This window comes from Mobula birostris, chromosome 19 (genome assembly GCF_030028105.1).
Source record: "Mobula birostris isolate sMobBir1 chromosome 19, sMobBir1.hap1, whole genome shotgun sequence".
Classification (NCBI taxonomy): domain Eukaryota; kingdom Metazoa; phylum Chordata; class Chondrichthyes; order Myliobatiformes; family Myliobatidae; genus Mobula; species Mobula birostris.
This window is the reverse complement of record NC_092388.1, coordinates 57286770-57313966: the sequence shown is the minus strand read 5'-3', so window position 1 is coordinate 57313966 and position 27197 is coordinate 57286770. Positions and strand designations below refer to the sequence as shown.

Here is a 27197-nt window from a genome sequence, read left to right as displayed (position 1 = left end):
AGTATCACAGAGACATTCCACAAATTCTCTCCTGGGATCCAGCATCAGCTTGATTTTCCCCAATCTGCATATTGAAATCTTTCATTACTACTGTAAAATTACCTTTTTTGAATTGCTCTATCTCCCACTGTAATTTGTAGACCACATCCTGACTACTGTTCTAAGGGTTGTAAATAACTCCCATCAAGGTATTGGTCAGATTACAGATCAATAATAAAGGTTTCTGACTTTTAAAAAAAAGACAAAAGTTAATTCAAGGCTGCAAAGACCAGGTCCTGTTAAAGTAATTTATTTTTAATTGTTGATCATACAAACATTACAAATGACAGGATAAAATAAAACTGAGGCAGTGTCAACAAAATGGCAGAAAATATTATTTTGTTTATTTTGGTATCAGAGATAAAAATAAAGTTCCAAACTTAAAATATGAACTGTAGATCAAAATTCCTATTCTGGCTGTATCAGTGCATTCAAGGTAATGTGTATTAAAGTGGTTTTATCTTATTGGATCTGCCATCTCAAATCTATTTAGACTGGATGCTGAAGGACAATCTTACTCATCCTCTACATTAATGCAAGGCAGAAAAATCTGCACAGAAAATTGATCCCAGTGTATTATAGAGGCACCAACACTTACCCCAACATCCTCAGAACTGATGCAGGGTCTTGACTGAAAATATCGACTAACCCCGCTTCCAGAGATGCAACTTAACTACTGTTAAGTTCTTCCAGTAGTTTATTTAATTATTTTAAATACCCCAACTCCTCTGACAGGCTTTGCTGCTGTCAAATTTTAACATTGAAAATATATCAGAGACATTACCCCAATGTGGGCAAATGCAGTTAGTCTAAGATGAGCAAAAATGTTGGCATGGACATGGTGGACAATGGGCTATTTCAGTGCTCTACAACTACAACATTAAATTTTAAATTTAATTTAAATGAAGAAACTGCTAACAGCACAACAATTAAAAGCATTATAAGTAAAATAGCAGAAGTAACAAACCTTCCAATTTTGTTCTTATTCCATAGACCTAGAATTTGATATCCAAGTTAGTGGGATCTCAGAAACTGTACATGAACTAGTACACAGTCTAAGGCAGGAATACCAGCTAGACAGGGTTCCACCTAAAATCTAATGAACAAGCCACATATAGAAAAAAAATTGCAATTTATTGGAAATAAGGTGCAGAATTGCAGTACAACTCTTGATATTTAATGAAGATAAAGCAGTATTCCCCAATGCCTATTGCACTGGGCCTTTCGTTCTATCTAGATCAACATCAGCAATACTGATTAGGAAATAACATCAACAACAGATCAAAAGTTGATAGGTTCAAAAACTTTTTTTGGGGTCCCATTTTATGGAAAATGGCAAAATAATGGAAATTCTTTTCAAATTGTTAATACAATATTTGTAGTTTTAATTTTAACAGGACAAAAATTTCCCAATATATTAGTCTATGAATTAAAATACAATTTTCTTTTTAAAATTTAAACTTGATTAACAGATGGAAATATTTTCAAGATGAAACAAAGTTTTATCTGCAGATGAATGTTTGGACGGACAAGTTGACATGCAACTCTAAGCTCCGATAGGCTGGTTGGACATTTTTTTTTTCAGCATGCTCTTGTATATATTGTCTGGATTTTCTTCATCAAAATCTGTACAAATTTTTATGAAACCATAATACTCACACATGTTGTGATACAATATGTTGTCTATATGGACTTCAGTAGGGCCTTTGACAAGGTTCCACACGGAAGGTTAGTTAGGAATGGTTAGGCGTTAATATTGAAGTAATAAAATGGATTCAGCAGTGGCTAGATGGAAGATGCCAGCAAGTAGTGGTGGATAACTGTGTGTCAGATTGGAGGAGGGTGTGTAGCGGTGTGTCTCAGGGATCTGTACTGGGTCCAATGTTGTTTGTCATATATATTAATGATCTGGATGATGGGGTGGAAAATTGGATAAGTATGCAGATGATACTAAGATGGGTGGCGTTGTGGATAATGAAGTGGGTTTTCAAAGCTTGCCGAGAGATTTAGACCACTTAGAAGAGTGGGCTGAAAGATGGCAGATGGAGTTTAATGCTGAAAAATTTGAGTTGCTACACTTTGGCAGGATTAATCAAAATAGGACATACATGGTAAATGGTAGGGCACTGAAGAATGCAGTAGAACAGAGGGATCTAGGAATAATGGTGCATAGTTCCCTGAAGGTGGAATCTCATGTGGATAGGGTGGTGAAGAAAGCTCTAGGTATGCTGGCCTTTATTAATCAGAGCATTGAGTATAGGAGTTAGCATGTAATGTTGAAATTGTATAAGGCATTGGTAAGGCCAAATTTGGAGTATTATGTACAGTTCTGGTCACCGAATTATAGGAAAGATGTCAATAAAATTGAGAGAGTACAGAGGAAGTTTACTAAAATGTTGCCTGAGTTTCATCTCCTAAGATACAGAGAAAGGTTGAGCAAGTTAGATCTTTATTCTTTGGAACGTAGAAGGTTGAGGGGGGACTTGATAGCCGTGTTTAAAATTATGAGGGGGATTGATAGAGTTGACGTGGATAGCTTTTTACATTGAGAATGGGGGAGATTCAAAAAAAGAGGACATAAGTTGAGAGTTAAAGGGCAAAAGTTTAGGGGTAACATGAGGGGGAACTTCTTTACTCAGAGAGTGGTAGCTGTGTGGAACGAGCTTCCAGTGGAAGTGGTTGAGGCAGGTTCGATGTTGTTGTTTAAAGTTAAATTGAATGGATATATGGACAGGAGAGGAATGGAGGGTTATGGGCTGAGTGCAGGTCGGTGGGACTAGGTGAGAGTAAGAGTTCACTGGCACGGACTAGAAGGGCCGAGACTGGCCTGTTTCCGTGCTGTAATTGTTACATGGTTATATGTCTGCCCTATTTGAATTTCTTGCATGATTCTCATATCATCTTAACCACAAGCAATGAAATCCTTGGGTGATTCATTAAATACTTTGATACAAGCAAGTCTAATCCCAGCACTAGCTAGTGACTGTTTATCAACAAATAACTCAAACAGTCATGTTGGGCCTCATAAATATTGGAAACAAGTCAAGATTCATCAGAAAATTGGGGTTCTCAAGTCTTTTTGACTGTTGTGGTTAGACATCAAATTTGTCCCAATATTGGTATAAATCAGCCATCACTGGTTACTATCTGGAAGCACATCTTGTTTACAAACTAGTAATTAAGAGGCACTAGCAGCTTGACACCTTGCATCACTCGGCAATGGTGAATACCCTTATAATTTAATTTGTTGTTGCCCAATAGAACCAGACAACATTTAGTAAATACGAGGGGTGATTGGTAAGTTTGTGACCTAAGGTAGAAGCAGTCAATTTTAGAAAACCTAGCACATTTACTTTTCAACATACAAACGTTGTAGTTCCCTCCTACGCATACATACTTAGTCCAGCGGTTGTGGAGCATACGGATCCCTTCTTTGTAGAAGTGGTCTACAGCAGGGGTGGTTGATAAGTTCATGGCCTAAGGTAGGAGTCAATTTTAGAAAACCTAGCACATTTATTTTTCAACACAGTCCCCTCCTACATTTACACACTTAGTCCAGCGGTCGTGGAGAACACGGATCTTGACCTCCAAAAAGTGTCCACAGATGGGTGATTGATAAGTTTGTGGCCTAAGGTAGAAGGAGATGAGTTATACAGCTCTAGTTACATGCACATGCAGGTCAACTCTTTGAGTGATTATGCAGAAAGTTTGAAGTTAATAACTCATCTCCTTCTACCTTAGGCCACAAACTTAACAATCACCCATGATGAGTTATTAACTTCAAACTTTCTGAAATGCCTGTTTCACTGCCACCGCTACTGTGTGATCCAAAATCTCCAGAGGGGAAGGCCCCGAATCCTCGGCTTTGCTTGTTGCTCGGCGGCCAGAGGCGGGGTCGAAGCGCTCGGCAGAGATGGTGCTGAGTGTCGGATGGCTGGTCGGAGGCTCGAAGTTTTCGGATGGACTCAGTCGGACTGTGGTCGGGTGTTTCCAGGATACTGCTTCAGCAAGTTTGTGGTGCTGGAAGCTCATGGCAGGGAGAGTTTCTCCCTTCTACCGTCTGCGTGAGATGTTGGGGCTATCGGTACTTTTGAGACTTCTTTTTTTTTAACCATGCCCGTGGTCTGCTCTTACCAAATTATGGTATCGCTTTGCACTGTTGTAACTATATGTTATAATTATGTGTTTTTGTCCATTGTAGTCTTGGTCTGTCTTGTGTTTCTGTGGTATCATACTGAAAGAACATTGTATCATTTTTTAATGCATGCATTTCTAAATGACAATAAACGAGGACTGAGTGTCCCCATAATCTAATAAGTGCGTAAATGTAGGCGGGGACTAAGTTGAAAAATAAATGTGCTAGGTTTTCTAAAATTGACTCCGTCTACCCTAGGCCACGAACTTATCAATCATCCCTCGTACATTTGTTAAGAAATAGCAAAATGAATTAGTACATTTTCAGCAACATCTCAATATGCATTAGTGGTTGAATAAATTTTTAAACTAAATTCGTAAGACTTATTATTCTTTAACCTTTAAAACTCTGTTTAACAGATACACAGAATTATTTGAATTAAATCAATATGTAAATTCCTTGGCTCCTTGCAGCATTTCAAGAGATTGTCTTTCTTGCTTACAGATGTTGCTCTTCCTGATCCTTTCAGAATGAAGATCCAGCAAGGGATTAAATTTCACACCCAAAGGCGATAAAATCCAAGCACTACGGTGAGGCATGTGAAAACTGAACCTGCAAGGAATTATCCACCAAAATAAAGATCAATATTATATGCCAATCATTTCAGTTAATATTTTAAAAAGCTGAATCCCTGTTGTGCATGATTTGTATTGACCAGGGAGCTGTGTTCACACGCTGGACTCCTGCTTTACAAAATCATCTTTGTTATACTCAAAACTTCCTCCCCCGGGATCTCCATTAGGCAGAGGGAATCTGTTGTACCAACAAAGTTTTATGGAATAACTACATGCTCTGATTAGGATCAACTTAATGTCCTAAGCAAGTTGGTGGGAGAGAAGGTGAGTGGAGAGTCACTACTAAAGTTGAGACCAAATTAAAGAGAAATTTTGTTGAAGGTTATGTGCAAATTCAGAAAAATCTGAAAAAAATCAATCTTTTGCCACATGTAATTTGATTGGAAACACTGAAGCAGCCAACTGTTATGTAGTGATTTTCTTTTACTTGGTTTTGATAACTTTGCAAATAAAAAAATTGTCCAAGGATTTTTGACCACTGCATCTATGAATTGTACTCTACATCTATCTTCCCTCCATCTCATTGCTGCTTCCAAAAAGTTCAATTGACATTGCAGCTTTAGCAAAGTTCCAAATTGCTCCAAGTCATGAAGAAATACAGTGATTGATAATCAAACAAATAGTTGAAGGGGTATTATGTTTTTATAAGAAAAAGGGATACAAATATTTGTGTACAGGATTTAGGTGGTGAACTCATGGCCACATTGGGTGGAGCAATTACATTTAATAGATGAACAAGGCCAGGATTAAAGTGCAAAGTTTTCAAAAGATTGCAAGGATGGAAAAAAATTTTTAAAACAGGTATGAGCAAGTACATGGTAATTACTGAATGTAAGAAATGGGCACCCGAATGAGATTGGTCTACCAAAGCATGATTTAGAAATCACATCTATGTGTAGCAAAGGCATGGAGAAAGGTTACTCACCAGATTGGCTGAGGCAGAGTACAATGAAGCCAGAGTCAGAAAGAAGTAGTCTAACTGAAAGCAGGAATATACAGCCCACTTCATGTGGGGGATTCAAATGTCACTATGATTGAATTGACTTTATTTCTTACATCCTTCACATACATGAGGAGCAAAAATCTGTGTTACATCTCTGTCTGAATGTGCAATTGATAGGAATTTGTGAATAATAGTATGTACAACAGGACAGACAATATAGCATAGAAATACAATTGTATCCATGTGAATTAATCAGTCTGATGGCCTGGAGGAAGAAGCTGTTCTGGAGCCTGTTGGTTCTGGCTTTAATGCTGCGGTACCGTTTCCCAGATGGTAGCAGCTGGAACAGTTTGTGGTTGGGGTGACTCTGGTCCCCAATGACCCTTTTTATGCACCGGTCTCTATAAATGTCCTGAAGAGTGGGAAGCTCACATCTACAGATGCGCTGGGCTGTCCGCACCACTCTCTGCAGAGTCCTGTGATTGAGGGAAGTACAGTTCCCATACCAGACAGTGATGCAGCCAGTCAAGATGCTCTCAATTATGGCCCTGTAGTAAGTCCTTAGGATCTGGGGACTCATGCCAACTTCTTCAACTGTCTGAGGTGAAAGCGGCCCATTGTGCTCTTTCCACTACATAGCTGGTATGTACAGACCATGTGAGATCCTCAGTGATGTGTATGCCGAGGAACTTCAAAGCTGTTCACCCTCTCAACCCCAGATCCATTGATGTCAACATTCCTCCTGTAATCCACAACTAGCTCCTTTGTTTTTGTGACATCGAGGGAGAAGTTGTTTTCTTGACACCACTGTATCAGGGTGATGACTTCTTCTCTGTAGGCTGCCTTGTTATTATTTGAGATTAGGCCAATCAATGTAGTATCATCTGTAAACTTAATTAGCAGATTGAAACTGTGGGTGGTGACACAGTCATTGGAATACAGAGTAAAGGAGGGGGCTTAGGACACAGCCCTGACAGGCTCCAGCATTGAGGGTCAGAGGGGCAGAGGTGAGGGAGCCCACTCTTACCACCTGCTGGCAATTTGACAGGAAGTCCAGGATCCAGCTGTATAAGGCAGGGTGAAGGCCGAGGTCTCTGAGTTCCTTGTCGAGCCTGGAGGGAATTATGGTGTTAAATGCTGAACTATAGCCCAGGAACAGCATTCTCACATAAGCATCCCTCTTCTCCAGATATGCAAAGACAGTGTGTAAAGCTGTGGCTATTGTGTCATTAGTCAACTGGTTGTGTCAGTAGGCGAACTGTAGGGGGTCCAGTATGGGTGGTAGCATGCTGCAGATGTAGTCCTTGACCAGCCTCTCAAAGCATTTACTTATTGAGGTGAGTGCGACAGAGTGCCAGTTGTTCAGACATGTTACCTTAGTCTTTTTAGGTACCGGAACAATGGTGGATGTTTTGAAGCAAAAGGGCACTCTCACTGGGAGAGGGAGAGATTAAAAATATCAGTAACCACACCTGCCAGGTATGCCGCACACATCCTGAGTACCCATCCTGGGCTGCTATCCAGTCCCGCAGCCTTGCGACTGTTCACCTGTTGGAAATACCTGCGTACCTCAGCCTCAGAGATGACCAAGGTGCAGGTCGCTTCGGCAACTCTCCTTGGGTGCTCAGTGTTGGCGACATCGAACCAAGCATAAAAAAGATTTAGTACATCTAGGAGAGAGGCAGCGATGTCAGCAGCACCACTGCACTTAGCTTTGAAGTCTGCAATGGTGTGCAAAAATACAATGTCATTTCAGGAAGCCGGGGTGGAGAATTGAGTCATTGGCTAGGGAATGGTGTTTGTGACAAACTGCGGAGGCAGTCTTCAAAATATTGCTGAAAAATTCTGCAGTTAGAATTGTGTCAAAAATGCAAATGTTTTCAGTTGATGTTGAAGTCCAGCTCATGTGAACAATAGCATTGGGCTAAGGATAGAGCCATAGAAACAGAGTTAATGATGGAGGCAAGTGTTTGCATTTGAGCACATGGATAAGAATGGAGAAAGGCAAGAGTAGTTGGATGATGATACAAAGGTATTGAAGGAGGAAGGTATGGTCCTCTCATCCAACTGAATGATGAAGAAGCATTGGAGTAGCATGATCTGATGGGTCATGGGGAAGGTTACAGACACATTGAGAAGGGATAGTTAATCTTCATCATAAGCTCACTGTCTGTCAGTAACTTTGATGACAGTCATTTTGGTGCAATTCCAGGGCTGGAAACACAATTCTTACCTGCTAAATATTTAATAGTGTCAAGTTTATGTGATTCCAACAGAGTTTTGAGTCCTGCTACTTCAGTGTCTATCTTTTGGTTCACTTGTGTTACAGCTCTTTCCTGTTGTGAATGCTGCAAATTAAATAAGCCACATCAAAACTCCTGGTGGTAACATTAACTCATTTATAAGCACCCAAAAGCACACTAAACAAAAAGGTAATGACAGAGATCCTGGAAACAAGCAGGAAGTCAGTCCTTATAATTAAATTTCAAAGAAATTCTCACCACTTCTACTATATCTGCTTTGGTTTCCAATACTCTCTTTTCATGCTCTGTTAACTGTAGAGAGAGAGAGAGAGAGACAGGGTGTCACAAGTGATACTAAAAGTAATCCAAGTAGCTTACAATGTTACATTGGAGAACTGCTTAAAAGGTTCACAAAATGTTTTACCATATTAAGTATTTTGAAAGCAAATTAGTATATAAAAGAATAATCTTTAAAAATTCTTACTAGAATCTAATGCTTTTCCACACTGTGAGAGGGCAAGATGTTTATATATTCCATTTGAGTTCTATTTGCCTCAGAAAAAAATTCTAAGTACTTCATAATGTAATTTTTGGAATTCACAGATACAATTGTACTGACTGCAGCTTACGATCATTTTCTCAATCAAAACTAGAGATAATCTAGCTAAACATGCCTTAATTTCTAAACCACAGATCAATAAATGTATATGCATTGTACACAACAGAAATCCTGGCCAAAATCATATTAGGAAAAGTAGAATACTGCTCACACTGAAAACAAAAAGTAGATTGGACCTTAACTACAAGACGGGCTCATTTGAATATTAAAGAACAACAGAAAATCAATGAGTTTTCAAAGGTTTTTTGCAATCTTTACTTACACTGATTTTAAACATAACAACTTAGTCCACTGGAGAAATACTGAAGCCCAGCTTCTTTCTTTCAAGTGAAGATTCTGAATGAAACATCAATATAGGCTTGGGTACTGAAGCATTTTGCAATTTGTATCAGGAAAGCTCAATAAAAGCCATTTTCCCAGGACAGTTTTACAGATGACTTGTCTGAAGAATAAAACTTTGTAAGCACCTTTTAAAAGTTGATGAGGATTGGGTGTTTGATAAAAAAAAAAGCAACATACTTCTGGTTTGCATATAAATTACCCTTTTCTATTTTTTTTTGGTGCCAGCAAGATTAGATTGAACCAAATTCTGCTAAATACAGGTGAATGGGAAAAATGATGTAATGCATCTTTGAGATGATGTACAAAACACAACTTCAACCAAGGTAAGAGCTTTGTTTGCCCCTTTCTCCAGTAAAACTGCCATAAAGCCAGTTCTAACCACACTTCCAAAGAAATGAACTTTCTTTTGGCCAAATACTGCTCATTTTTACCTAGGTATGGAAAATGTTTACTCTAGTCCTATGTGCTAAACTGTTATGGCAAGTTAGAGGCAAGGAAGGAACAGGAAATATCCAAAAGATGTTTTATCCCAAGACATCCATTGTTAACATATATGGAATTAACAGATCTTCATATTCTAATTTAGTTCCAATTGTGTTGTTCCTTTTTACGCCTTGTGGCGCATTTGGTGGCTTTTTTTGCCATTTCCTTAGCAATTATCTGTTTTTCTTACAATGTTGAGTTGTTAGCTCAACACTCAACCCAGCACAGATGGAAAGCATGTAAGGGAGCAGCTGGATTCAAACCTGGGACCACTTGCCTTGAAGTCCGGTGCAGATGCCACTACACCACTAGCCGGCAATTTTGTTCCGAAACATGTTATATTTCCATCTTTCTCTATTTTTTCATGACATAGGAGGCCTGTCAAATATATGGCAGCTCTGATTGCAATCCAGTTCCCTTAACTTCCCATCTTCCCATCAACACCCTTCAATTCAACAGCTTATTTACATATTATTGGCAATTTACACTACATCCTTGGAAGGTGGGAGGAAAGTGACTAGAAAAGGCTGGCCATGAAGTACAGGGGATATATACTGTTAGGAACTTGATGGGACTTGCACACACAGGCATTGGCAATTCCTCTTGGAACTGCTGGTCCTTCCCAGCAGGTTCTAAACCATTTTGTATTTTGAATCATTTCCTCAGAATCAGCTACTTTCCTCATGACTCCCTCAGGATCAGATTTACTTGTAAACATGACATTCTACACTACAACAGGAATTCTGCAGATGCTGGAAATTCAAGCAACACACATCAAAGTTGCTGGTGAACACAGCAGGCCAGGCAGCATCTCTAGGAAGAGGTGCAGTCGACGTTTCAGGCCGAGACCCTTCGTCAGGACTAGACTACATTACTTAATCCAATTAAATCCAAAAATAGTCACATTGTCAATACCAATCCTTCAGATACTGAATTCCATATTTTTCAAAAACAATAGAACATTTAAAAACTCATTACTAGAAACATAGAAAATCTACAGCACAATAAAGGCCCTTCAGCCCACAAAGCTGTGCCAAACATGTCCTTACCTAAGAAATTACCTAGGGTTACCCATAGCCCTCTGTTTTTCTAAGCTCCATGTACCACCCAGGAGTCTCTTAGAAGACCCTATTGTATCTGCCTCCACCAACATCACTGGCAGCCCATTCCACACACTCACCACTCTCTGCGTAAAAAAAACTTACCCCTGACATCTCCTCTGCACCTACTTCCAAGCACCTTAAAACCATGCCATCTCGTGCTAGCCAGTTCAGCCCTGGGAAAAAGCCTCATCAAGCTGCATCTCCAGCTCCCTAACGCGGTCCCTAAGGAGCTGCGGCTTGATGCACCTGACGCAGATGTGGCCGTCAGGAAGGCTAGGAGTCTCCAGGACTTCCCACATCTGACACAGAGCACAGAACACCGGCCTCACACACTTCCTGTCTGTATTCTACACAGGCAACCTACCTCACCTCGACGCATTATTGCCGAAGCCCCGTTAAGCCAAAGCCCTCCTACTCTGACGCCTGCTCAATAAAGCTGTCTCCTTTTAAACTCTTCTTGCTGTTCTAACTGGTTGACGTCCACGCACTTGCACAGTCATGCCTCGAATTACTGTACTGTATAGAAGTTTCTCACCATTTCTTGGACACGACCTTTTTCCAAATTCAGGTCCAATTTATTGTTTGATGAAACTTTGACAACTTCATCCTAAAAGCAGAATTTCAAATTATTCTAAATGTGGAAACTAGTTGAAATCATTAAAGTCCAAAGGACATTAATTAATAGTATTTTGACAAGTATTTGTGGTACTCATTAAACATTTATTAAATTAGCCAAACAATACCCATGTTCTTAAAATGTTATGTTAAAAATTCCAACACTGCTTTGGGAGAAATCAGTGGATTTGTCACACCTGTATGTGGGTACACAGGATCAAAAGGCCAAAGTCAAAAATAGAACCAAACTGGACAGATGGGCCCAGGACACAGATCAGTCATGATCTGACTGAATGGTGGAGAACATTTTTTAAGAGTGAATGTCCAACTTCTTTCCTTATGGTCTCGGAGATAACACTGCACAAAACATTAAAATGCACTAGAATTAAACGGTAAAATTAACAAATATTTAAATAAATGCATCTTATAATTTTGGTACCTTTGATGACACTGTTCCATTGAACTATAGAACAGTTAAATTTCAAGTTTACAGGAAAAATAGAAATGTTTTCATCATTGAGGACCTGGGAAGTATGTGATAAATGCCCATTGTTCCACTGGTCTTATAGTGCCTTAAATAGACGAGCCCAATAGCTACAAAGCAGATTATACCAATGATCTTAAAATCAGGTTGATTAATTGCATTGGGCAATGTTAGGAATATAGTAATAATGCTTTTGACTAGCTTTCCTCAAAGTATTTCTGAGCCTTTCTCAGACAGCAGTTTACAGTTGTGGGGAACACTCATGTCTCTGCATCCAAAAATAAAGGGGTGCAGCATTTTAATTGAGTAAGCAAAAATCTTAATTTCCTAGTAACTGTTAAATGCTGCACACTAATGAATATTACAAGCTTTTGCTTTTTGCTTTCCTCTGAGCTACATGGCGTAGATCTGTCACATTTGAAAAGTTACTTTTAGTACACAAATTCTGTACAAGATATATTCAACAATACTGTAAGAACCTTCATGAAATTTCCAGGGCTCTATAGAATCATACACATAAAAGTAACTGCAAATATAACAGTTAATTGGTTTTCAAGTCAGCACCACTGCAACTTGTGAGCTGAGGTTGCTTGTAGATTACACATTATGTTATGGAGTACGACAATAAAAGTTTCCTGACATTCAAAACAAACCAGTAGTTAAAAAAAAATTGACAGTGGAAAATTCTCACAATTAAAAAAAAGACTGCAAAATTCAAAACTGTCATTAATCTGTACAAGATCTTTTATGATTTGAAAGAACGCTATGCAGCAGTATACACAATGCAACTTGAAATATTCTTGTATCCCAGCAAGGTTTGTACAAGAAATACATTACAGACTTCTCTAGCCAACAATTCAAATGCATTTTGAGCCACTGCATTCACACTCCTAATACTGTCAGGATTAAAATAAACATTGTATAAAGACATTCTTCCTCTTAAAAATGCAAATTTCAAAATCCATTTCAGAGTTTTCTTGCCATTTTTATTTTTGAGAAAGCTGTAGAATTATATTATGCAAATGAATTATTAAATATGCCATTTTATCCAGACTAAAATTTCAAAAATTTCCAGGCAGTAAGTCAATACTTTGTTTTTTTTAAAATATCATTACATTGGTAACAAGAACAAAACCTATGACTGAGTGAATCAGAATCAGATTTAGTATCACCAGCATATGTCATGACATTTGTTAACTCAGCAGCAGCAAACTGCAATCCATGATAAATGCAGAAAAAAAAATCCAATTACAGTAAGCATGTACATTAAGTAGTTAAATTAAAAATAATGCAAAAAAAAGGGGATAGTGTTCATGGGTTCGATGTCCATTCAGAAATTGGACAGCAGAGAGGAAGAAGCTGTTCCTGAATCCGAGTGCGTGCCTTCAAGCTTCTGTATGCCCTTCCTGACAATAACATGGCAATAAGAGGGCATGTCCTGGATGATGAGCGTCCTTAATAATGGCCACTGCTTTTCTGAGGCACTGGTCCTTGAAGGCATCTTGGATGCTAGGAAGGCTAGTACCCAAGATGGAACTAATTTTACAACTTACTTACGATCCTGTGCAGTAGCACCCCGCCCCCATCAGAATGCTCTCCACTGTACATCTATAGAAGTTTGAGTGCTTAAGGTAACAAACCAAATCTCCTCAAACTCCTAATGAAATAGAACCACTGTCTTTCCTTCTCCACAGCTGCATCAATATGTTGTGACCAGGTTAGATCCTCAGAGATCTTGACACCTAGAAACCTGAAATTGCTCACTCTCTCCACTTCTGGTCCCTCTATGAGTATTAGCTTGCCTTACCTAACCTTTTCTGAAGTCCATAATCAGCTCTTTGGTCTTACTGACATTCACTGAGCGCAAGGTTGTTGCTGTGACACTACTCAACTAGCTGGTACATCTCACTCCTGTATGCCCTCTTGTCTCCATCTGAGATTCTGCCAACAATGGCTGTATCACCAGCAAATTTATAGAATGGCATATGAGCTATGCTTACCACACAGTAGTGGGTATAGAGAGAGTAGAGAAGAGGGCTCAGCACACATCCCTGAGGTGTGCCAGTTCAGCGAGGAGATGTTATAATCAAGCCACACAGATTGTGACCTTCCAGTTAGGAAGTTGAGGATCCAATTGCAGAGGGAGGTATGAGTTTCAGTTTTCAATCGGGACTGTAGGAATGATGGTGTTGAACACTGAGGTACAGTCGATGAACAGCACCCTGACATAGGTGTTTGTATTGTCCTCATGATCTAAGGCCGTGTGAAGAGTCATTGGAATTATATCTGCTCTAGACCTATTGTGGCAATAGGCAAACTGCAGTGGGTTTAGGTCATTCCTGAGGCAAGAGTTGATTCTAGCCATGACCAACCCCTCAGTCATCACTGTAGACATGAGTGCGACTGAATGATAATCATTAAGGCAGCTCACATGATTCTTCTTGGGCACTGGTATAACTGTTGCCCTTTTGTAGCAGGTGGGAACTTCCAACCATAGAAGTGAGCAGTTGAAAACGACTTTGATTACACCCACCAATTGGTTGGCACAAGTTTGCAGAACCTTACCAGGTACTGCATCAGGGACTGCTGCCTTGGAAGGGTTCACCCTCCTGAAAGACACCCCGACGTCAGCTATCCTTCGAGACAGAGGTCACAGAGTCACCAGGTGCAGCAGGGATGCTCATAGCTGTTGTTATATTCTCCCTTTCAAAGTGGGCAAAAAAGGCGTTGAGATGGTCTGGTAGTGAAGCATTGCTGCTATTTATGGTGTTGTGTTTCGCTTTGTACTAAGTAACGTCCTGCAAACCCTGCCAGAGTTGACGTGCATCCAATATCGCCTCTGACTTTGCTCAGAATAATTTCTTCACATTTGAAATAGACCTCCACAAGTCATACCTGGTTTTCTTGTACAGACCAGGGTTCCCAGATTTAAATGCCACAGATCTAGCCCTCAGCAGATGACGAACCTCCTGATTTATCCACGGCTTTTGGTTTGGGAATGTACAACAAACTTTCATAAGCACACACTGATCCACATAGGTTTTAATGAAACCAATGGAAAGCATTCACGATCCCAAACTACCTTTACTTCATTGTTTAAACTGCCTGTAACATTTTTTTAAAATGATACTGCATGACCACATATGAACTTAGCATCAAATGGTTTCTCTCCTTGTATTAATCACATTTCATAATTAATGAAGCAATTATTTTTCACCATGTAATATTTGTCACTGTAAAACATTAATTTGCCCATTCCACAACTGAACCAAACCCAGGATTAATGGCCAACAAACTGTAAAAATGCAGCTATGAATAAATAGCAATAAATAATGAGCATGAAGGTATCAGGATAAGAGTCCTTAAATGAGTGTAGCTATCCCCTTTTGTTCAAGAACCTGATGGTTGAGGGGTAGTAACTGTTCTTGAACCTGGTGGTGTGAGTCCTGAGGCATTTGTACCTTCTACATGATGGCAGCATCGAAAAAAGAGCATGGCCTGGGCGATGAAGATCCTTAATAATGGATGCTTTCCAACGGCAACATTTTATGTAGATGTGCTCAATGGTTGGAAGGGTTTTACCCGTGATGTACTGGGTCAAATCCACTATTTTTTGTAGGATTTTCTGCTCAAAAGGCATTGGTGTTCCCACACCAGGCCATAATGCCACCAGTCAGCACACTTTCTGCCACACATGTAAAGAAGTTTGTCCATGCCAAATCTCCACAGGCTCCTGAGGAAGTAGAGCTGCTGCCATGCTTTCTTTGCAATTATATTTATATGATGAGTCCAGGACAGGCCTCTGAGGTAATAACACCCAGGAATTTAAAGTTACTGACACTCTCCACCTCTGATCCTTTGATGATTCTTGGCTTATGGACCTCTGGTTTCCCTCTCATGAAGTCTACAATCAGTTCCTTGGTCTATTGATTGGGTCAAATTACTTGAGCAGATCTATTGTAGCTTAAACACATTCTCAGCTGAACCTTCATCAAATGTTTTTACGAAGTCTAACCAAAGTATCAAATTTTGTCACAAACTGTCCAGATAAATGTTGGGGGCTTAACCACCCTTTTTAAATATCATCCACAGAATAATAGATGTCAATTCTCCAGTCTTGATATGGGCTCTACAGTTTCTTTAGCTTTTTAAGATAAAATTCAAATTTATTCATTTTAACTCATTAAATATTTGCAAAAGTAGACTTTACATTAATTTACTTCTGTTCCCAACATATACATGCTTTATGTTCCCAAAAATAGAAATAGAGGAGAAACCCTGAGACAAGAGTAGCACAAAATGACAAATAACTCAAAGTATCATCTGGATTTACCATGATAGTATCTTGATGATGTTGGATTTTTGAAGTTGTATAGTAACTTCCACATCATATCACCACACTTTCTGGTGCAGGTGGTGGTAATTCTGGGCACTGGACCAGGTTAGCATGACTTTTCTCCCTTTATTGTTATTTGAGGGTTAATATCTTTCCAAACCTTGAGTCTTAATTTCACCTTTTCTTTCTGAAAAAAATATGGTGGAATAAAGATCCTGATGATGGCTGTTACCAAACTCAGAGCAGAGCTCAGATGTGGAGAGGGTGTGGTCACTATGTGAGATAGGAACCAAGACCACAGGCATTTGTAAAGAAATAGTCAAAATACTCATTTCCTGTACAAACACTGATATAACAGCATCTTATAAATACACTTAAAAACCACTACCCCTAAACTTTCTACTGTTAACATTTCTAGTTTTCAATTTATCAATTAGTACATCTGCAATACCAATAAAAGACTTACAGTTAACTGTTTTTTTAATTGTTGCAATTCAATTTTCAGTTTCTGAAAAAGAAGACATGATTAGTTTTTAAAACTTTGCAGTGAAGACCAGATTTACACAACTTCTAAAATACTTTCATTCAGCTCTTTTACTTTAACTCAAAATTAAACACCTCTACCAGCTTTCACTCTAATCATAGAAAGACAGCCTAGTTTCATTCTTAAACTCTAAAACCTCGACTTAACCAGCTTAAATATAAACAGCAGCAACAATTTGATCTCCATGCAGCGTTTAAATAACTCCTTCAACTGACAGCTCATCAACTGTCTTCCAGAAAACACATGGTCATTTGTAATCTCCTACTGTTACTATTCCAACAAGCACAGAGGAAGCCCACTTAATAATTATCACAGGATGTGTTGATAACACTAAAATTATTCACACACTTCACTTTTCCCTGTTACTTTTCTGATCTATATTATAAATATGATGTTGATGCAAGAGTATCCTTTGTATAGGCTGGGCAGATTATAACCATATCATTTCATATGTTGTAATCTCAACACTGCGATCCTCCAGCAACAGTTCACATTTCTAGTTGCTGAGATCCCAGTGACCTAGACTTTACTGATTTATAAACCTAGTTTCAATTTGACACATCCTTACCTCATTTGCAGCCCGCAAAGCTGAAAATTCACTCTTTTCTAATATAATCATGTCTTTCTTTACAGCTGCTATGTGTGACATAATCTGCTGAAGCATTATCTCCTGCATTTAAATACAAAGAAATATTTAATCCAAGACAATGAATCATTTCAATCAAAAGACAAATACAGGTGTCCGTATAAGAGTTACACAATTAAGCAAATATCAAATTAAAATCTTAATTTATATGTTATAATCAGCAGCCAAGAAAAAGTTAGATCTTCAAATCGTCATTAAGAGCTTTTTAAATTTGCAAATCACCGCTTTCTGAAGCTAATCAGTCAAGTTGCATTATTAATCTTAACTTAGAAATACCTTGCACCATTTATTTAAACTGCTCCATTTACACTACTGAATTGAAGGGGAAAACATTGATAATACCGGTGGTACAAAATTTGCATACTTGTATTTCAACTTACTTTTCAGCCACTAACTACCTCAGCAATATAATTACTTCAGTTTCCAGATAACATTTCTACTCAAACTCTGATGAAACTGAGTATGCTTTTTAAAAATAAAGGTATGGAATAACCAGAGCTAAAATATGCAAATATGTCTGCTTTGTTCAAGATGACTCAAAAATGCAGCTGAGCTGCAGGTTGTCACCAGTATTTCAAAAAATAAATTCGGTATCTATTATAAATAATTATGCCATTTACTTTCCTGGCTCTTCTAAATTGCTTGGATATAATTCAGTGCTTAGATGTTCACCACCAAATCACACTGTTGTGGGTCTTAATAGAGAAAATGATTGCCTTTATTTTTGGGATAGATTTTGGAGTTACCTGAACCCCGTAAACACAATACAGAATACCAGTGAGAACAGCCAGATCTCATCATTGTTCCCAAAGTTCAGAGCTTAAAGAGTACAACCAGAATACCAGAGAACTAGCAGTGGAGGGTAGAGGGAGGAAAATAGTGCACACACTTCATTCTGTCTACCTTCTGTGTAACTTCTGAGAAGCTACTCCATAACTTCAGTGACAAACAGCAAGTGCAATAAAGATACAGCAATGAGAAAATACTTGGGGGTGAAGGGAATATGGCTAATTAGTGTTAACACATTTCGAAGTTCGCTATTCATAATGACATTGTTTGTAGGTTGGCAGACTTCACCCAACAAACTAACACTTGTGTCAATTACTCATCTTTAAATTCAGCTTCTGGAATTACTGCAGTTCTTCTGGTGAAAGTCCTCCTGTGCGTTGTTGAACATGGAATTCCAGAATTGAGATCCAGCAGTGATGAAAGGGCAGTAATAATGTGGATCATGTATGACTGGGATGGGAAATGTGCAAGTGGTGCACTCCAATGTGCCTACCACCCTCATCCTTCTCTGATGCAGAGGTTCTAAGATTGGGCAACGCACACAACAATGCTGGAGGAACTCAGCATGTCAGGCAGCATCTATGGAGAGGAATAAACAGTTGATGTTTCAAAGCCTTCAGGTTCTGATGGAGTGTATTAGCCAGAAACATTGAATGTTTATTCCTCTTCATAGATGCTGCCCAACCTTCTGAACTACTCCAGCACTTTGTGTGTTCTTGAAGATTTCCAGCATCTGTAGAATCTCCTGTGTTTGAAAGTTTCGGAAGCACTGCCAAGTAACATTTTGCTAAATAGATAAATAGAGTGGCTAAGAAAATAGAACAGTGAATAGGCCCTTCACCCCACAATGTTGCGCCAAGCCAATTAAATTAGTAATCAAATGGGCAACTGAACTTATCCATATCCTTCCATTTTCCTCACATTCACATGCCTATCTTTAATGTATCTGTCTCTACCAATACCCCAGGCAGCCCATTCCAAGCACTGACCATTCTGTAAAAAAAAACTTGCTCCTCACGGCTCTTTGAAATTACCTTCTTCACCTTAAATACCCTCTGGTATTAGACATTTCAACCCTGGGGAAAAGATACTGTCTACTCTATTTATGCCTCTCAATCTTATAAACCTCTAACAGATCTTCCCTCAGCCTCCGCTGCTTAAGAGAAAATGATCCAAGTTTGTCCAACCTCTCGTTATAACTGCATCACTGCTTGGTATGCAAACTGCATTGTGGCAGACAGGAAGGCTCTACAACAGGTAGTCAAAACTGCCCAACGCATCACCGGCATCAGCCTACCTGTCATCAAGGACATATAAACGGAAAGGTTCCAGAAAAAGGCAAGTAATGTCATGAAGGATCCCACCTACCCTACTCCCACTCCCATCAGGGAGGAGGTCACAATGGTATCCACGCCAGGACACCAGACTTAAAAACAGTTACTTTCCCCAATCAATAAGGCTCATCAACACCTCCACCCACTAAATCCACCACTAGTTGGTCGTTTCCTGTCTGTCACTTTATGGACATAAAATCAATGTATACAAGCTATCTTATTTAGATTTAGAGCATTCTTAATTTTTTTTCTGGGCTGCACCAGATCTGGAGTAACATTTAATTCTCCTTTACAGTTGTGTTAGGCACGTGGCCAAGTGGTTAAAGCGTTCGTCTAGTGATCTCAAGGTCGCTGGTTCGAGCCTCAGCTGTGGCAGCGTGTTTGTGTTCTTGATCACACATTGCTCAAATGTCTGTGCGAGGAGTGGCACCCCACACAGACTTCCAATCTGGCCTCTCATGGTCTGAGTCGACGTTCCCTACACTTGTGTACATGAAATAACATTAAACAGCCTTGAATCTGCACCCTCTCGAAAGCTTCAACATCCTTCCCATATAGAGGCAACCAGAATTATATGCAATATGCATACAGTGCAACCTCTTTCTTACTTGAAGGTACTGCTTGATCTGCTAACCTTTTTCAGCATTTTGAAGAGTTTGACTTCAGATTTGCACGATCTGCAGCATTTTATTTTTGTACATAGATATTCAAAAGGCTTTCAAATAAGAATGTCAAAGCCAAGGAGTCAAAACAAAAGACTGAATTGTTAGTTTTCTCCAATAATGACAATATTTTGAGGCCAAGCACAAGCGCACGTAAAAAGTATTTCTAGTCTTTAAATTATGTGACATTATTCTTTGAGTATTGGGGACAGTTGTCTTTCCTCAGAAATCCATTAAAAACTCCCACAATCACAAAAGATTAAGGATAAATAGAAATGGTTGGCAAACTGGTAACTGGGTAAGATTGTGACAAAGATCAAGGGAATTAGAAGCAAACAGTGCTTAAAAATGGTTTAAGCATTTGAAAAGAATAAGACAAGGATGCATTGAGATTATGTTAGACAGTTTGTGATTAAGAGTGAACACTTGCACAAACAAATAAGTTGAAAGGTCTCCTTCTGTACCATGGTTCTATTTTATTAACATATCCATTAATGCCTGTGAAAATGAGAAACAAACTAAAGAATTCATGTTCTCAACATTCAGCAATAATTTTAAATACCAATGTGGGGGGGGGGGGAGGGTTAGATTTGTTTCTACAGTGGTATTATGCCCAATACCTCGACCATATTGCACAACCTTTACTGGTCAGGTTAAAATAAATTTAAACATTAAAAGCTCTTAACATAAAGCTAATTTCCAAAAGAGCCTGTTCAGTTTAGTACCATTTAAAACAAAAATGTTATATTGCAGCAGCAGAAACATTTAAATAAAAGAAATTCTTTAATTTTTTTAAAAAAGATAATTCAAGGTAAATTGAAAAAAACTTGTTTGGAGGCCCACATATTTTATGGGAAAGATAATAGGACCACAACTTAGCAAAAGCAGAATAAGAGCCAACATACTGAAAAAGATTAAAAACGAATGGAATATTTTTTATGTTTGAAAGCTGTGTAGTTTGAGGCTCTTTAAGCTGACTTGTTAGAATCAGAATCATAAGCAGAATTATAAGCTCAATTAAATATAATAGTTAAATTATATTCTCAGCTAAGAATGTGTTTTATACAGTTCACCATATTACTGGGCAGAAACAACACAGAAAATACCGGTGCAACACTCAAAATGCTGAAGGAACTCAGCAGGTCAGGCAGAAGAATAAACAATTTAATAAACAAAATAAAAATAAAGAAGAATAAACAGTTGACATTTCCAGCTAAAACCCTTCATCAGGATCTCCGATTCCTTACGAGCTGAAGGAAAGGGGCAGAAGTCAGAATGAGAAAGTGTGTGGGGGGGGTGGGGGGAGGGTAAGGAGTACAAACCGGCAAGTGATAGGTGAAACCAGGTGAGTGGATTGGGGAGTGGGGTATGAAGTAAGTTGGAGGTGATAGGTGGAAAAGGTAAAGAAGAAATCTGATAGGAGACAAAGTGAACAATAGGAGAAAGTGAACGAGAAGGGGCACCAGAGGGAGGTGATACACAGGTGTGGAAAAGGGAAAAAGCTATATGAGTAGAGCCAGAAAGAGGAATGGAGAAAGATGGGGGGGGGGGGGCAAGAAGTTACTAGAAGTTAGAGAAATCGATGTTCATGCCATCAGATTGAAGTACATCCAGACAGAATATGAGGTGTTGCTTCTATAAGCTGAGAGTAGCCTCATGGTGCTATTAAAGGAGGTCACGGACAGACATGTTGGAACAGGAACTGCAAATGAAATGGGTGTCCACCGCAATATTCAACCGTTGTATATACAGAAGGGATTAGTTCCAGTAAGACAGCAGCATGCTTAGTCACAGCAGCTTCTAACAGGGTCAACCGAAGGTTTTTATGATTGCCAAGACCCTGCTGGACATTAAGAACTTGAAGTACTGCAGGTCTACCCCATCAATGATTTCCTGATTGGTGGAGAAACAGAAGGAGCTGTACTTGGTATTGCTGTCAGAAGCATTGGACATTGGAGTCCGTGCTCAAATAGTGTGCAGCTTAACAGCAAGTGATTGTCTTAACTTGCTTTCCTTGTAATCACAAGGCCCTGCTGTACATTGTTAGTGTGGAATGCTGCGAGTGCAATTCACTAATTTATTGGCAGACAGCAGGGGAGCTATGTGGCCTCGGTGTTGCCTGTTTACAGCTGCCCAGGAGAGAGGCGTTGGAGTCATACGTTCCACCGGAGCACTGGGGGCAGTGTAGCACAGCACCCAAGCTGGAGTTGGTACAAACCCTGCCCACCCCACCCCCCCATGTTCGCTCAGCAGAAGAAAAGCCATGTTGTATTTGACTGCAGCTTGCTGCAACATTCCTGGACTCAGTGTCCTGGGGACTATTTTTTGTGTGACTGTATTTTACTGATATCTCATATGTGCTTACTATCTGATATGCACTATATGTGCCTTGTGCTGTGCATGACGATTGGCCCTGGAGTAAAGCTGTTTCATTTGGCTGTATTCATGTGTGGTTGAATGACAATTAACTTGAACTATGAACTACGTGGCGGACAGAACGGAGGTGCTTGACGAAGCGCTCCCCCAATCTACATTGGGTCTTATTGATGTAGAAGAGGCCACACTGGGCGCACCAGATATAGTAATGACCCTCAAAGACTCTCAGGTGTGTGTCATCTCACCTGAAAGGACTAATTGGGCCCTGAATGATGAGGAGGGAGGTGGTGTAGGGGCAGGTGTGGCACTTGTCCCACCTTGCAAGGATAAGTACCAGGAAGGAGATCAGTGGGGAAGGACAAGTGGATAAGAGAATCACGTAGAGAATGATACCTGGAGCAAGGAGAAAGTGGTGAAGCAGGGAAAGATGTGCTTGATGGTAGGATCCCATTGAAGATGGTGCAGGTTACAAAGAATGATGTGATTGATACAAAGGCTTGTTAGAAAATACCAGAGATACTCAGCAGGTAAGGCAGCATCATTGGAAAAACACTAGATAAATAACTTGATATATATTGATTGATTCAAATGATGCAGACTGATCAAGTATTTCCTGTATTTTTGTACAATTTCCAACAGCTGTGGTAATTTGATTATTTTTTTCTTTTGCTGCTGGCTTACTTGTTGATTTTTTGTCGCCATGTCTTTGTATGTAATTTCCATATTAGAATTCATGACTCTCAGCAGTGTAGTTACCACAACCTCCGATTGTTTAGAGCTGAAACCTGAAAGAGAAACAATAGCAACAGACTAAGAGGGGAGCTTCCAGACAAAGATACTAGAGTAAAATTTATAGGAACAGTAAGTGGTGGATACTGCATAATCCACCCCACCATTGAGCACATTTACATGGAGCACTGCCACAAGAAAGCAGCATACAAAAACCCCCACCACACAGGCAATGCCCTCTTCTCTCTACAACCATTGGGTAGAAGGTACAGAAGCCATAGGGACAATGTCACCAGATTCTGGAATCGTTTTAAACCCTACAACCATTAGGCTCCTCAATTGGAATAGATAACTTCACTCACTGTTATGAACTGATACCACCAAGTACCGACATTTTCAACTCTTGACAACTCATCTTCTCAGTATTATTTTTATTTGCAGTTTATATTCCTTTGCACATTGGCTGTTTGTCAGTCTCCATCTGTTTATGTAGCTTTTTTGGTAAAATTCTATTGTATTTTCCTGTAAATACTTGCAAAAAATGAATCTCAAAGTATTATGTGGTAACATATACAAACTTTGATAATAAGTTTACTTTGAACATGCACCAAAAGGGTAGAGTAGCACCGTATTTTCTTAAAGTGGCATTCAAAATAACTGGTGACTGAGGAATGAGTATTGTGGTTCATTTCTTATTTTTAACCTCTGCTCTATGAACCCATAATAAGATGAGAACCAGAACTGCAGAGTTGAATTTGGTCTTACAACCTGTCTATCTCTAAACCAACAGAGCCCAAATTCAGTTTTCTCCTTAAATTTTCTTATAAATACTTAAAAAAAACATTTTATCTACATCAGGAAGCATGGGTAAAGAGTTTTGTATTCAATGAAAAATATTGCCTTAAATTTTCCTAATGGCCTCATTTATTTCATAGCTACCAGCTGTATAAAAATAAAATGCAATTTATCACTTAGTTTTCATATGTACAATATCCTCAAGTCAAAATCCATAAAAGAAAAACAGCCCCCATTTATATATATTCTAAAGCAGTCTAACAGCAACCAGCAATGTCTACAGATCAGCTCCCACAAACAGCAAGGTCGTAATAACAATAATTATCCTTTCCAACAATCATGATTGAATAATAAATTCGAGGAGACAGGGCTAACTGCCCCTCCCCATCTGAATGTGCCAAGAGAGCTTTTAGGCTCAGTGAACAGATGAAACCTTATTTTTACATCTCTTCTGGACATTAAACCTCCAGTGTCTGCCAAGGTTGTCCCCAAATCCTCACATACGACAAGGGTCAATATTTCTAAATTTCTATCCAATTCTATTTAATGAATTCACAAATACATTTTCCTTTTGTTCTATGATAGGATTTACAATACGACAGAAGGTACTTTAGCCAGCTAAGGTACATTGAGGCAAGACTGTATACAGCAATGACTAATATTTGAAGGATTAATGCACACTTTACAACATCCATATAGTTCAAGGCACAAAAACAGGAAGCAAGAAGATTGGACCAACCACAGCTGACAGGCGAAGTGTATAGATCAAAAGATACCACTAAAAAGTCAAAAAATGCACCAGAGGTTCAGAAAAAAAAATCTCAATTCAGCAAATGAATTTAAAAAATGAAATACAAGAAAGTTGAATATGATAAAAAGAGAGACTGGAGGGAATTAGCTGAAAGAAATTAACTTCACTGAAAGGGATAAATCTCCACAGCCCAAGGATTTGAGAGAGGCAGTGATCCTCAGATACCTGAACAGTTCACACAGATTGGAAATTAGAGACTGTAACCCCACTATTAAAGAAAGCAGAGGAAAACTGGATACTACTGACATCACTACTGGAAAAATTACAGAATATTATCATGGCAATGGTAGTAAGCCACTTAACTTAGGATTGGATAGAGTGAACAGTATTTGAGAGGGAAATCAAGCTTTCAAAATCCTCTGCTGTGTTCTCAAGGATGCAACCAGCAGACCAAAAGAGAGAAATTAGCAAATATAATCCATTTGGATTTTCAGAAGACTTTGGATTCAGTGCATATAAAAGGTTATCAAACAAAATAGACCTACATGAAATTGTAGTAATACAAAGCCAAGAACTGAGGATTGCTTAACTGACAGATAAACATTACTAGGTTATTATTGCATTGGAAGGCTGTACAACAAATATTGATGCTTGGACTACAGCCATTCACAATCTGTATTAATAATTTGGAAGAGGGAGGAAGCTTACTGATGACAAAGGCCAATGGATGTTGTGAGGACGATGCAGAAATACTTCAAAGATATAAACAGGTTGGCTGAATGGTTGAGGACATGGCAGATAGGATGTTATGTAAAAACAATTACTGTTACCCACATTAGGAGAATAAAAAAAGTAGGAACCAAAAAGTGTTGTTAATTAGAGAGGCCTAGATGACTCAGTATACAGATCACTACAAATTATGTGCAATATAGCAAGCAACTGGGAAGGTAAGTTGCATTGCAAGGGAATTTGAGTAAAGATATATTGCTGTAATTACACAGACTGTGATGAAACCACACCTTGAATACTGTGTACATGTTTTGTCTCTCACCCGAAGGAGGAATATGCTTCAGTGCAATGAAGGTCTGCTGGATTGATTCTTGGGATTGGGCAAGAGGGAGTATGAGGGTTGGGACTACCAGTAACACAAGTTCCTCCAGTCAGAGTCTGTATAGCCCCAGACTGAGAATGAGAGTTGATCTCAGAGAAGGATACAAAAATGGGAATTGTAGGGAAAAGGCTGTCCCTGACTGGGATGTCAAGAACTAGGTGTCATGGAATCAAAACAAGGGATCACTGGGGGATGGGGGTAGATACATATTTTGATCTTTGCAAGTCTTTACTCAAGAAAATTCTAGAGATTCTCTAGTTGAGTGTATTCAAAATGGAGACTGATAACTTCATGGATCCAGGTTTGGTTTAGAGGTCAAAGATCAGCAAAGGTCTTGTTAAACGCAGAGCAGGCACAAGACACCAAAAGACCCTCATCTGCTTATAATTTATTATGTTCTATGTTATTCTGTTTACTGACATAAACAGCTTTTGCTCTTTCCACCTCTATCATACAATTGATTTTAAATGTATACATCTGAAGTTTTAAAAGCAGGTGCAGAAATTGCATATCACAAAGGTACTAGCTACAGTCAATACTCAATCTCTGAGACTGGAGGCAACACCCTTGCCTTGCACTTTAGTCACACTACTCCCCAACACCACTCCCCTTCAGTGATTTCAATCTATTGTCAAACCACACAGGAAATATCAGAGTACCATTTACCAAACATGATACCTATTCAGTCAGAATAATGTTTGAAAGATAATTTTGGCAGAGATAATGCTTACAACAAAATGAATTTCATTGGGTTTCCCCTGAACTGTTGGCACTGAACAACGCAGAAGTAGTTTAAAAGCACCTGCATGAATCTGCAAATCCGAAACTTGCTGACCGAATTTCATGAACCACTTCCCAGAAACAGAGCTGAGCTCAAGTAGAGCCCAACTACAAAATGGAATCCCAAAATACTTGGGAACCTGCTCTGGCTCTCCACAGAACATGTGAGCCCTACGTTAGGCAGCAGTAACTTCCCCATTTAAAGACTGAGTGTTTAACATTGTTAATGGTGTAAACTGTTGTGATTGATTTCCTTTTTAATTTAAATTGCAATTACTGGACACATTCTAAAAGCAATGCAAAACTTTTATCATATCAAGCTCAGATTTGCTGTCTTTCAAATGTGTTCAGAGTTTCATGGGCGAGGCTTATTCTAGCATGAGGCTTATTCGGGTTCTGAAGGAAGTAGCTGGAGAGATTGCGGAGGTATTAACGATAATCTTTTAAGAGTTGATAGATTCTGGCATTGTACTAGATGACTGGAAAATTGCAAATGTTACTCCGCAATTTAAGAAGGATGGGAGGCAGCAGAAAGGACACTATAGACCTGTCAGCCTAACATCAGTGTCTGGGAAGTTGTTGGAATCGATTGTTAGGGATGAGATTACGGACTACCTGGAGGCACATGACAAGATAGGCCAAAGCCAGCATGGTTTCCTGAAGGGAAAATCCTTCCTGACAAACCCACTGCAATTCTTTGAGG

General features: G+C 39.1%; 1 protein-coding gene across 3 annotated transcripts in view; it reads right to left on the bottom strand.

The window, feature by feature from the left end:
* Positions 1-1154: 1154 nt before the first annotated feature.
* mcur1 (mitochondrial calcium uniporter regulator 1) overlaps positions 1155-27197 on the bottom strand; it is a 42947-nt gene continuing 16904 nt past the window's right edge. For 2 of the 3 annotated variants that reach the window (XM_072283654.1, XM_072283656.1), the window contains exons 3-9: positions 23010-23113; positions 17090-17191; positions 16444-16485; positions 11078-11149; positions 8254-8307; positions 7986-8100; positions 1155-4786 (exon numbers count right to left, since the gene is read on the bottom strand). In XM_072283654.1, coding sequence (XP_072139755.1) covers positions 4731-4786; positions 7986-8100; positions 8254-8307; positions 11078-11149; positions 16444-16485; positions 17090-17191; positions 23010-23113 — 545 coding nt within the window. In that variant the 3' untranslated portion in view covers positions 1155-4730. The remainder of the gene's footprint in view (positions 4787-7985; positions 8101-8253; positions 8308-11077; positions 11150-16443; positions 16486-17089; positions 17192-23009; positions 23114-27197) is intronic. The other variant, XM_072283655.1, reaches the window with a different exon arrangement.